Below are 13,387 nucleotides of genomic sequence, written 5' to 3'. Positions count from 1 at the left end.
AGCAAGTCCTGCGTCTGTCATAGATATGATGGCGTCACACAGTTTGGGCTATTAGTACTCCATCTGTAAAATGGGAATAACAATAACCTCACTTATTTAATTACATTATTTATTTCATAAAATTTAATTACCACTTGATTATTATTTTTTAAAAACAAAGTGATTTATAGCTTCAGAGACTCACTGTTAAAGTGAGAACAGCAATTATTTACAGTAAATAAAGGTTATATAAAAAGTACAATGCATGTTTTGCTAATGTGTTTGTTATAAATACTGCACCATAGACACATCATAAAGTGTCAGAAATTATTGTTTTTATACCTTGAAACCATATTAAAACAAGAATATCTGCCACCTTAAAAATATGTCTATCATAAAATAAAGATGAATTATTCATACACACACACTAATTTTCATAGTATGTAGATTACACATACCAATTCAGTATAGTGACAGGCAACAATATACTATGCACATTTTTTCTGGGAGTTGATACCTTGAATGCAATGGGTCTCTCTGCTGAGTACAGACACAAAGAAGTACCGTATTTTTCGCCCTATAGGACGCACCGTCCCATAAGGCGCACCTAGTTTTTTGGGGGGAGCAACGCGAAGTCTGGGCGTGCTGAGCTCAGCGCGCCCAGGCTTCAGCATGCAGGCAACTCTCCGCAAGCTGTGGAAGCCCAACGTGGGCTCCCACGGCTTGCGGAGATCTGCGCGAAGCCTGGAGAGCGAGAGGGGTCGGTGCGCACTGACCCCTCTCCCTCTCCAGGCTTCAGTGAAAGCCTGCATTCACCCCAAGGACGCACACACATTTCCCCTTCATTTTTGGAGGGGGGAAAGTGTGTCCTATGGGGCGAAAAATACGGTACATTGCCTAAGACAGAACCACATCCTTGGTTGAAATACCATCTCTGACAAGAACTTGCTTGAGGCAAACCACTGCTTTTTCAGCATCACTCCCTTATTCACTGTACTGTATGAGGATGATCAGCAGCCTAATGATTCTGCTGTAAGGATTTGTGAAATAATGTGTAACAGCACTCTGAACGATCTCCAGTGCTAAATGAATGAATTCCGTCCATTTCAGTTTTTTGCCACACGGTGGAGCCCTCAATCGTAGTAATGCTGTGCTATCCCAGGATGATAACAGTGTCTATAATTACTTGTAAAACTTGTCATTTTATATTAAAACACTGAACGCTTTTATTAGTTGTGTAAATAATGAATTGGGGCTAGTGGATTAATACATTATAATGCATGACGGGGAGAAGCAATTATGTAATTTTAACATCCGCCATGAAGAAAATGTAGGTGGTTTGTGCACTTATTGAATACTCATGAAGGCTGGTGGAAGTTTCAGCTAGAGCTTTGGAGGGCTTGTTCATTTTATTGGTGACTCAATCCCCTGTCTTTGGAGAATGGATTGTAGCATTGGATCAGGCTTGAGGTGGGCTGCATGCTCTGGCATCACCCAGGTTATTAGACAGGATAACCAAATAGTGCCTCCAGAGGCAAAGGCAGTATACCTCTGGATAGCAGATACCAGCAACAAATAGCAAGGAAGAGGGTGTTGCCTTAATAACCTTGTGAACTTCCCAGAAGAAAGTTGGGAGCAGAACTGCAAGCTAAATGGGGAAGGGCTGTGGCTCAGTGGCAAAAGATCTGTCAGGCATGGAGAAGGTCCCAAGTTAAATCTGTGGCAGCATCTCCAGTTAGGGACTAAAGAGGCTTGTCTGAAACCTTGCAGAGCCACTGCCAGTAGCCAATGTTGAGCTAAATGGACCAAGGGTCTGACTTGGAATGAGGCAACTTCCTAGTACGTTCCCATTTTCCTAAGTAAATTCTTGTATGCTTCTGGCCAACTGATATGTGATTGTGGTTGTCTTCATACACCCTTAATTTAGACCAGTGTTTCCCAACCTTGGGTCTCCAGTTGTTTTTGGACTACAAATCCCATCATCCCTGACCACTGGTCTTGCTAGCTAGGGTTGATGGGAGTTGTAGTCCAAAAACAGCTGGGGACCCACAGGTTGAGAACCACTTATTTAGACAGTGTGCATGCATCCTGGTCCAACAGAGGAATTATAAATACATAATACAAATAAAACCTCTTTAATGGACATGGAAGAGTACTTGGGTCATCACTCATGGGGCTCCCTGTGACACTCATTCCACCAGCCATACCCTAGACATCCTTCATGTTGCCATGGCTTGCCCCTTTGTTCCAATGGGGAATAACTGCATCCTCCCCTCCACCCAGCAAATATATATTGTTTGAGGATGGAAGGGGTGCAATATTCTCTAAACAAAAGTGCTTTTTAGACAGATAACACATACTGATCCTGCACAACACATGACATTTTTGCATGACCAGCTGATATTGGTGAAGGCCCCAAGATCTGAGAAAGGTACTGTTACATTTAGACTTTGAGAAATTTAATTTTGGGGTAATGTATTCAGCTGGAGTTGCCTCTGGTCAAGAAGGATATTGAAACAAGGATTAAGAAAGTTCAAGGAAGAGAGAAGGTCTAGAGGACAAGTCATTATGAAGAAAGACTGGGGCCAGCAGAAAATAATAAGCCCCTCTGTTCTAGAATGTACCTATAGTCTTTCTTGGAATAGTCAATAAAACGTTCCTTTAGAGATGCTTTGGGATGCTGTGGCCCATTTCTCTTCGTTCCATAGCAATTCTCTAAGTTGGTGATGGACCATTCTTCTTTGTTGTAAATACAAAATTTCCCAGATTATTCCCACAGGGGTGTGAAATAATAACACCAAGCTGGTGGTCCACATGTGTGACAGCTTGTTTGGGGGAGATGGGATGACTTCATAAGCCAAAAGAAAAGAGGGGGGAAAGCTTGCGTACATGGTGGAAGCAGAATCTACATCAAACTGTCTGGATCCCTTCTAATTACAGATTGTACTTTAATGTTGGAACCCAATGTACACTCATTTTTATTTTAAAAGAAGTTCCACTGAACAAAACAGAGCTCACATCTGAGGATCACAGTGTAACTGCCACTGAGCTGGCAAAGAAAGCTGGTTGTGACTGTCGTCTCTGATTACACGTCTCTCCCCCCCCCCCCAATTTCATTTTTTTTCTCTGTGGGAGGATGAGAGAAGGAATCACTGACGCCAGCAGATAGCAGCCTAGACTTCAAACCATCCTTTGTCGATTTCAAAGAGCTCCCGGTTAATAAATATTTACCCAATGTTACCTGTAATTTGTGCACCTTACTGATACATATATAGACAAAGGGACTGATGCCACAATAGTTCTATTCGATCATTCCGAAGAAGCCAAGTGGAGGGGGCCGAATTTACCTCTTGTCGGTTCAGCCGGTAGGAAACAGGACCGTTCCAGCGGGAAATGTGGATCCAATTGTGTTCCTCACCAATGCTGCCTTTCTTAGTGCATATCTTACAAGGCAGCTGCTCAGTTGGTAGCATCCGAACCCCACATAACCTGTGCACTGTTTACTCCGGAGCAAATGCCGCTGGGGGGGGGGTAGGGTTCCTGCGGACTAAACGTGTGACTACTACCCTCTTTCGAAGGGTAGCCTTTTATGTGCTTGCAAGGGTCAAACGCCCCTCCGTTTGTGTCGCTGTTGCCGGGAAGCAGCCCACCCCTCTCGCCAGCCTGGTTTTTCTGTTCCGTCCCACGCTCCTCTGCCCCTCCCACTCCAGCAGAAGGAAGGCTCTTTGAAACCAGCGCTCGGCTCCCATCTTTTCTTCTAAACGTGCCGAATCCTTTGTGCTTCCCAACCCGGGTGGGAGGAGGGAGGCGCGGGCGGAGGGGGCCTGTGGCCGGGGCCGCCCCGTCGGAGAAATGCCCCCGATCGCGGTTGAGAAGCTAACCAGGGGGGGAACAAAGCCCATTCCCGGGGTCAGAGTGGCTCGGGAGGCGCCCCCTCTCCTCGCAGGAGCCCCCCACGGGCAGCCACTCCCCGACGGCGGGCCCCGCTTTTCTGGGGCCATCGCCGCTTTAAGCGGAAAGCCACGCTGGGCGGTGGGCTGGGTCGGCGCGCTCCCCCCCACCTCGCTCTCCCACGTGGTCTGGGCGCTTGTGAATTGCCCTAGCTGGAGGGTCTCGCTGCAGACGCCGGTCCCGCCGCCCGGAGAAGAGCGCGCTCTCTCCCTCTCCGTGGCGGGCGGCTGCTTCCCTCCGGCGGACTTCTCGGAGCAGCGCCGCGCCATGAGCGGAGGAGGAGGCAGCAGCCGCGGGCGTCGGGAGAGCCGCGGGGCCGCCCGGCCGCCGGGTCCCAGCGCAGCAGACTGAGGCAGCGGCGGCGGAGGCGAGAGCGGGACAAGGCGGAGGAGGAGAATGCGACGCGCGGGTCTGGCCGGGCTGGGCTTCGTGGCCGGGCTGTGGCTGCTGGCCGTGGTGGCGCTAGCGGGGCTGTGGAGCGGGCGCGGCGCCCCCGAGCCCGGCGTCGAAGAAGCGGCGTCGAGCGGCCGCTTCCTCCGGCCGCCCAGCCAAGCGGCGCAGAAAACTTTCCGCGCGCTGCTTACGCTGCCGGGACAACCCTCGGAGGGGCCGGGCGAAAGTGGGCAGGAGCCGCCGCCGCCTGTTCCCGCGGATCCCCCTCGGGGCGTCGCGGAGCCGCCCGTGCGCGGCGGGATCTTTTGGAGCCGGGCGCTGGAGGCGCAAGTGCCGCCGGGCTTCTCGGCCGAGGAGGCGGCGTCGTGGCTGCGGGCGGCCCGCGAGGCGCGCGTCGTGTCCCTGGAGCGCGGCGGCTGCGGGCGCAGCTCCAACCGGCTGGCGCGCTTGTCGGACGGCAGCCGCGCGTGCGTGCGCTACGGCATCAACGCGGAGCAGATCCAGGGCGAGGCGCTCTCGTACCACCTGGCCGGGCTGCTGGGCATCCAGGAGCGGCTGCCCCCCTTGGCGCTGGCGCGGGTCGAAGCCCGCGGAGGGCAGTGGGCTCCCGTGCGCGACGAGCTGCGCGGCTCCCCCTGGGCCGACGGCGCCGTGGTGAGCCTGGCGCGCTGGGTGGACAACCTGACCGACGTGGTGGCTCCCGCCCCTTGGCGGGCCGAGGCGGGCGCGGCGGCGACGTCGGGCCCCCGTCGGCTGCAGCCCCTGTCGGCCGGGGAGCTGCGCGGCCTGAGCCAAGCGCAGCTGGTGGAGCTGGTGCAGTGGAGCGACCTGATCGTCTTCGACTACGTGACGGCCAACTTCGACCGGCTGGTCAGCAACCTGTTCAGCCTGCAGTGGGACCCTCGGGTGATGCAGCGCGCCACCAGCAACCTGCACCGGGCGCCCAACGGCGGGCTGGTCTTCCTCGACAACGAGGCCGGCCTGGTGCACGGCTACCGGCTGCTGGCCATGTGGGACAAGTACAACGAGCCGCTGCTGCGCTCCGTCTGCGTCTTCCGAGAGGCCACCGCCCAGCGGGTGCGGGAGCTGCACCGCGCGCGCAACGCCGCCGCCCAGCTGCTCCACCTTTACCGGACCCGGGAGCCCCTGGCCGGCGTCTTGGGCTTCCTCTCCGAGCAGCAAGCGCAGCTGCTGCAGGACCGTGTCGACTTTGTCCACAAGCACATTTTGCACTGCAAAGCCAAGGCCGCCTCGCTGTGACCCCTCTGGACCTGGGTGGATTTAACATTTTGATGGGCGTAGTGGAGGCACTGGAGGTGTGCCCGGTAGCGCAGTGTCCCTAAAGGAGGTGAACGCAGGGGCCGCGCTTGTAGGCGGCTGGAACGCAGCTTCTGGTCTAGAGCACTTTTGGAAACCTTGCCTTGAAATATCTGACCAGCCTGCCGAAAAATGAACTTAATAATTGAGAGCATTTTTTTTTTAAGGGGGGAGGGCGTAGAGACTAGTTAATGGTTCCCAGACATTTTCCTGCTGGGATCCATCAGCAGAATGTGGTCTTCCTTTGTTTGGTGCACACAGTTTAAATTCCAACCCCAAAAGTGAAATTTCTGACTAGGCAGCCTTATGCAGGCTGTACTCCCAGCTTCCCACCCCTTCCTCAAAAAGAGACCTAGGCTGGCTTAGATTTTTGTCAGAGGGATGCACTGAAAACAATGGCCTTTTTAGGTGTAAGGTATAATGCTGCCCTGATGCACCTGTCCTGCACTATTGTCTGCTATAAAACTAGGCCAGGTACTATCCTTCCATTGCACAGTGTGTTGTTTTTCTTTTCTTTGTGTCCGAAGTAATTAGGGTCCAAAATAACTTTGAGGGACTCAGTCTGTAGCCTGGGAGTATATGATGCTGGAACTAAATGGGTGTGGTCCTAACTAGTCCCTTGGATAAGAGGCCACTGGGAGCCTCCTGTAACATCATGGCATAATGATAATAAGTGTATATTTTAATTGCTATATATTTCCCTGTATTAATTTCATGCCAGGTTTCTCTTTCAAGTGTGCCCCCCCTTAATTGCTCTCATAAGAGCATCCCTTAAGAATTCACTCTGAAATACTCTGTGCAAAAGCTATTGCCATGGTTGGGTGGAACTAGCTATCTTTTCCTTCCAGTGGGGATTTGTATGTGCACAAGATTCCCTGTGACAATCCCCTTTATTTTAAATGAAAAAGTACTTGCTATCCAGTAACAATCTGCATCTATCCCACTTACGGACTTGCATTTTCCTGTGGCTCTTCCTAGCCAGGGCGGACATAGTTTTGACAAAAGTTAGTATTTTTAAAAAGAAGAAGTGATGAGAAAGTCACTATTCCAGTAGCTCTTGACTTTAACCAGTGAGAAGCATTTGGCAAATATCATTAGTTTCTCTGTGTGTCTGTTTTTATATGTAACCACTGCTGTACAGTAAATAATTGACTAATGGGGTGATGGAGGAGAAAATATTCCCAGGTTTATATAGTATTGTCAGTGTATTAAAATGTTTTGATGCATTAATCTGGAGGAGGAAAACATCAGTTTCATGCACTTTACTTTGACTTTTCTTATTTTTTTTATAAAAAGACTTTTTATTTTAAAAGAAGTCTGCATTTTAGGTACATGACGTATGTTCTTAAGCTCTTCTGTAACATACTAAAGAAATGGATATTTCAGTAAAAATGTGTTAAAAGTTTTGCCTTTTTTGTGTTCAAGGTTTCGGCTTTATGAAAAGCAATGTTTTTCTTCTGACACTTTCCCTTCTCTTTCTTTATTTTATTGGGTATAAAAGAGTTTTACTTGGTATAAAAGAGTTAAATTGTTCCATACAGAACTTGCTCTTTAGAGTTAATTTTTCAGCCTCTCTCCCTGTGCCTTAGCTTATCCAAAACCCTGTGCTCATCAAGAATGCGTAACATGCATGTCTAATGGTTGCTGCTGATTTGAGTAAGAATTCCTGCACAAATTTCCAGGAGAATTACTGTGTATTTTTAAAAACTGACATGATTCAGTCAGTTCAGGTTTCAGCACTGACTGCTCCTGCTGGTTGCTTCTCACACACTGGTGAAAAACCTGTTATAGTAGTACCAAGAGCTATAAAATCAGAGCATCTCTGAGAGCATGTGCCATATTCAGCAGCTGTTAATTCCTTTTACATTTTGGTTTCTGGGAAACCAATAACAAATGGAAAAGTCTATGACTTACTGTTCATGCCAGAATAATTCAGGGCTTCGTTTCAGCTTAGTTTCTATCCAGATCTAGGTGGGAGGAGGGGATAGAAGCTGAAATGAAATGTGTACATAATTGCCACTAAAGTTCAAAACCCCCATCTAGCAAGGGAGATCCATTATCTAACCAGCGCCAGTGCCCTTATCAGTGTGTATTGTAATGCTTGTTTGGGTTCCAGGGTACTGGCTGGCTATGTCTTTTGGTGCGCGTGAATACAGGCTGTCAATAGGTCGTACGTGGCCAGAACTGGTTTGGGTCTTTGAAGTCTTTTGGCAGCCTTGATTGAGCTTCTGATGAGCCACACCGTACAGTAAGGAGGGCAATGCTATAAACGCCTCTCTTTGTAAACACAGGCTGTAGAGGTATGGAATAAAGCGGCTGAATTCCCTCTGAACTGTATGTGCTTATCAGATAAGACTATAATCTCTGCCGCATCTGGGGAGATGTCTGCCTTCGTAGACTGGAGGTCAGAGGGCATTTTGCAGGCATCAGATAAAGTAAGTGCAGCTGACATCGTTTTGAGCATACAAATATCCTTTGTAAGCTAAGAGCTTCGTCATCAACAGATTGCACCCTTTCGGATAACAACGCTTCCCGCAAGTGATGGGGCTGGTTTGAATCATCTTGATCATAATTACTTCTGAGCCCAAGAGCACAATGATGTTTTTACAAAGGTTAGATGCTGGACCTTTAAAATACATAGGGCTTGTTAACTAAGTATTGTTCTCAGACCTCCTTAACTGCCCTAAGAAGGCTCTTTCACTCCACTGCCCAGACTGACAGGACTCTTTTCTTTAACTCTTATTTATAACTCTCCACTCTTTTATCACTGTGCACAATGCACAGAGTCCCATGTGCCGGTTCTTTTGCCATTTGCATGATAATATACAATTTAGCTGTGTGATTCTTCCTAGCACTGTTTGTCAGCATGGGTTTTGTTAAGTAGCCTGGCTGCAGGTTTTTTTCCTTCAGATGTGTTCACTTAATGAAAATGCATTTAAATAATATAGCAGTGGCATAAAGTCTCAACCACCCGCAAGAGCGAACGGTTGGTGCTACAGAGATCCTTAAGGTTTTCCTTTCGCTTGAAATGTCTCTGAAAGTATCAACACAATTGCAGTTTCAAACTGCTTTAATGGGTGATACGTCTCTGCAGCAGTGCCAGAGCCGAGCCTTAGATAATTACACCTTTCAGAAAGCAGCCGGGGCTTCCTCTCTGATGATTGGTGACTATTTCAAATTATATGTAGGCAGTGATGTTTGGAAATGGGAGAATGGTTTTAAGTGGATGATGCTGGAGGGGGGCAGGAAATCTGCAAATGGGGGAAATGGCTTCGTAGGGGAGATAGGCTGTTAGCTTGATTGTATTCCACCAGATTCAGAGCATGTGACTAGAATTCATTAGGGCCAGGAATCATAGAATTGTAGAGTTGGAAGGCACCATGAGGGTCATCTAGCCCAGCCCCCTGCAATGCAGGAATCTTTTGCTCAACGTGAGGATTGAACCCACAACCCTGAGATCATGCTCCCAGGACCACTGTTCTCCTGGTCGACTTGTACTTCCCATTTACCCCCTCCTTCTTCTTTCCCCTCCTTTGCTTCTCACCTCTGCTGGTCCCCCCACCTTAATCCCATTGGCTGATTTGATGCCATAGCTGCTCTTGTTTCTCTTTCAATGAGTTGGTGATTCTCTACTTGAGGTCCACCACAGAAACCTACAAGTACGGCCTCCTAGGACTAAGGATTCTTTCTCCACCCCTGCCCCACTCAAATATATATAGAGTCACATCCTGAGAATACATTTAAAGCATACGGCTCCCCCCCCCTCGTAAAAATATTGGAAATTGTAGTTTGTTCAGGGTGCTGGGAACTGTAGTTCAGTGAGGCGTAAAGTACAGTTCCCAGGATTCTGTGGGGGGAACTTTAATGTATGCCATGGATGTGACCTATATCTCTGCTTAGGAAACTAAATGTCAAGCTCCAACCTGACATTCTGCTTTTCTATGGGTTGGAAACTTTGTTCTGTGGAAGAGCATTTTGCCACGTGGTACAGCCCTGACTCTAGTATAGAACCTCAGTAAGAACTTGACCCAAGTTGGCTTTCTGCTATTTATCACCAGTAGCCATGTACCATAACCTATACGAGGGATGGGGGAACTCTCTCAGCCTGGGGGCCACAGTCTGTTGTGGACAGCCTTCCAGAAGCCACACCCCAGCGGTGGGTGGGGCCAAATGCAAAATTAAGTGGAGCAATAGCACTCAAGGGTAATGGAGGGAGTGTGGCTTGGGGAGACTCTCAAGGACCAAAGAGAGAGGTTTGGGGGGCACACTTGGCCCCTGGGCCTCATGTCCCCCCCCCTTTCTGGCCTATCCTATACAGTACATTGATAAAGGGAAGCCCATTTTATTCTGGATTTCAGAATCAAGCTGTGGATGCAAATCGGTTGAACTTTCTCAGCATCTTTCCCAGGGCCAGGCAGATGGTCAGCAACAGGATTAGCCACAGTTGTTGAACTGTTGGTGTCTATGCAGTTGCTCTAATAAAATGCGTCAGAGTATGTTGTGCACTAAGCTTTAAATCTGCTTCGGCCGCTGTATTTTGAAAAAGGAACATCCCTAGCTCTGGCGCAGCTGAGGCTATCCAGTTCTAAATAAGTGTTGAATTGCATTCCGATTAGTTCTGTAAGATCAGGTGCCGGTTCATTGTTGCCCCTCTGCCCTGCCTCTGGAATGATTCAGCTGCAGAAAGCCAATGCAGACAGGAGGGAAGAACCAATTAGTCCACTCAGCCGGGGCTGAAATCTATGAGTAAGACATCTTTTTGTCCTTCCTCGTCCTCCCCTCTTTAGGGGGGGTGTGGGACAGCTTGCCAATGGCTGCTTCAGAATAGGAGAGAAATCAAGGGGAACTCTGGCTTATCTATTGCCAATGGAAAACATAAAAAGAAATTTAAACAGAGATTAAACTCTATAGTTTTGGACTAGGTTCCATAGTAGTTAAGAAGCAAGAATCTGAGGGATCAAGGCTGCTTCCAGATGACCCATCTAGTCATTTGTTTGCAGGGAGATTAGGTGCTGCTGCATCCAAGTCATTGCTATTACACCTCTCAGGGCATTTCCCTAGCGCTTCCCTGATCACAAAAGCCAAATATAATTTTGCAACCTGAATTTGCTGGTATGTGACTGAATCCCATCCAAAAATAGTGACAGCCTGGAAGCACCCTAACCAATACCTAAACTGTGTAATGACATTTAACAATGTGCTTCAGAATTGCAGAGAAAATAGTGTGGGCTTCTCTGCAGATTAATCTGTTGGTGCCAGGGACCCTGGGTCTCCGAGAAATACATTCTTCAGTTCCTATCAAGTTAAGGAACCCTCCCTCATCCATTCCTTTAAAACAGAACACTCTCTTATGCTTTCTTGGTCTGCCACATTCCTTGGATCCCAGCTCCTGCTTAATACCCTGCCTGAGCTTCTGCTGCTTTTAACCCAAAGAATCAAAACTTTTTTCTAAACTTTTTACTGATTGTGCTCTCAGCATCGTTGCTAGTGTGGCTTCCTTTAAGTAACTTCAGCCATTTATCTGAGCACAAATGGCAAAGCAGATTGATTGGCAAAATGGAGGAAAAACGTAAACAGAAAAGTTATTCACAAATTTACCTAACTTGTATACAGATCATTCTGTAATTCTGGGTTTCCTTCCTCCGAATCTGGAGGTTTGGGGAGGGGAAAGGGACAGGTGACAGTAAGAATCCATTCAATTGCAGGAGGGTGACTTCATATGCAGCACACTCAGAAGTGTTGGGAAAGCGCAGAGGTCCTGCTGAAACCATCTCTGCATAATACCTATACATTTTCAATAGTTACACTATCTGCTTCTTCAGTTTAGTCATTCATGTAGGCTGCACGATATTGCTATTCAATTTGATACTGTTTCACTAATTAATTCAAGGGCATTATGAATCACTCGTGAATCATCTAGTCCTGTGGAACCAGATCCAATGAGTACACTATTCACCTTCACCCGTGTAGTATGCTGCCATGATTGAAGCGGAGATGTACTGCAAATCTGAATTTGATATATTTGATAACTAAGGGTCAGGTGAATGAGACACCAATCAAACACTTAGCAACTGCATTATTGGCTTTTTAATGGGGGTGGGGGAATCCAAATGGGGATTGTGGCATCTGGCATCATCCTAGTTTGGACTGGGTCCCATGCACCTTCAGTTTGTGTTGGGGGGGGGGAGTTCCCATTTGCTCCAATGGGAGTTTTCCCCCTTATGCAAATAACCAGCACAGAATGCATCTGGATCAGGACCACAGTAGAGTGGCAAAATGTGTGCAGACTCCTTTTGTAAGTTGATCTCTTGTTTATTTGTACTGACATGAAGAGAGAGGCCTTTTTCATTCTTGCGGAGGTGGAATCAATATGGAAGGTGAGTTTATAGACTTATATCTGGAGATGTCAGGGTCTCTAAAGCAGAGCTGTGATCTGCTTACAGCTCCAAGCCATTTCAGTACAGACAATAAATGCTGACCACATAACGAACTGGTAGAAGGAGAAGAACAATTTATTAAACACACACAAACCACACAAAGAACCTGTGCACATTTTCCTATGAATGAAGGACGGTTAGTGTCTCTGAACAAAGGAGAAGGGTAACTAACTTTAACTCTTAATCCCAGGGTGATGGGTTTGAGCCCCATGTTGGGCAAAAAGATTCCTGCATCTCAGGGGGTTAGACTAGATGCCCCTCAGGGTCCCTTCCAACTCTACAATTCTGTGATTATATGGGCGGCTGTTTTGCACAATGCAACTTCTGTTCCAAGCTTCCAAATTCAGCAGGATGCTTGTCAATGGAATCTTCACCTGCCTTTTCCTGCCCTCAGCTCATTCACTTACCATGTTTCAGCAAAAATCAGTTCTCTAGTTGCTTGCTTGTCAAACAGTTTAAGCTGCTATTAATTGTTGAATAGTGGCTTTCAAGTGCTTTAGCTATGGGATTCCTTCCGGATTCTGTCTTTGCTTGAAATCCTGGAACTGGAAGTGACCATACGCACCCTCCAGGCTCATCTGCTGCAATTTCATTGGCATCTGCTAAGAGCAACACATCCATCTAGTTTCTGTGATCCCCTGATAGGTTTTAAGCCACAGTTTGAACATCAGCGACTTGAGGATCTCATAAATACTTATCTTATTGTTTGAGTAAGCATATTCTTTAGCTACCTAATCAGTTCACATGTAATGGTCACATTCACAAAGTAGCTTCTAGTGTGTTTGACTATGTTGAATTTGCTGATGTGTACCTTGCAGGCGACAGCATTCTGAATTTTCAGAAGACCAGCTTATGCAGTGATGGTTGCAACTGCTAGATAACACGCTGCTGCAAATCTACCCCACATGTCCGCCATTAAAGTGGTTTGTGACTAGGCATATGCTTACTGCATGTATAGAGGCCGAGTCTTTTTTCAAAAATTGTTTGGGTGGGATTTTTAGCTTTGGGGAATGCATCACACCTCATTCTGAGCAACTTTTTCCAGTTGCCAAATTCCCCAAAGTACTGATAGTTTGTTTGTTTTTCAAGCAAGCTGCTGCTGCGCAGATGGGGCAGAATTCAGTATTTGCACAAATAACATTTCACCATTGCTTCATCAACAACAGAGAACTGTCTGATCACTTAACAGTTTGAAAATGTTGCCAGTGCCCGGCAACGAGGGATAAAGATAGCAGCTTCATTTGGATTCCTTGGGGTTGGCAGCAGATGCTACCTTTCGCTTGGCCAGGAAAAGAAAGGAATTTTTTTGT

At 47.5% G+C, this 13,387-nt stretch overlaps 1 protein-coding gene across 1 annotated transcript; it reads left to right on the top strand.

Annotated features, from left to right (window-relative positions):
- Positions 1–3,578: 3,578 nt before the first annotated feature.
- Positions 3,579–7,047, top strand: FJX1 (four-jointed box kinase 1). The gene has a single exon (XM_083481655.1). The coding sequence runs from the start codon at positions 4,327–4,329 to the stop codon at positions 5,581–5,583; it is 1,257 nt and encodes a 418-aa protein (XP_083337781.1). The 5' UTR covers positions 3,579–4,326; the 3' UTR covers positions 5,584–7,047.
- The last annotated feature ends 6,340 nt before the right edge of the window (positions 7,048–13,387 follow it).

Source organism: Podarcis liolepis (genome assembly GCF_965112155.1).
Source record: "Podarcis liolepis genome assembly, chromosome: 1".
Classification (NCBI taxonomy): domain Eukaryota; kingdom Metazoa; phylum Chordata; class Lepidosauria; order Squamata; family Lacertidae; genus Podarcis; species Podarcis liolepis.
The sequence above is the reverse complement of the archived record's forward strand: the minus strand, read 5'-3'. Positions and strand labels throughout refer to the sequence as shown.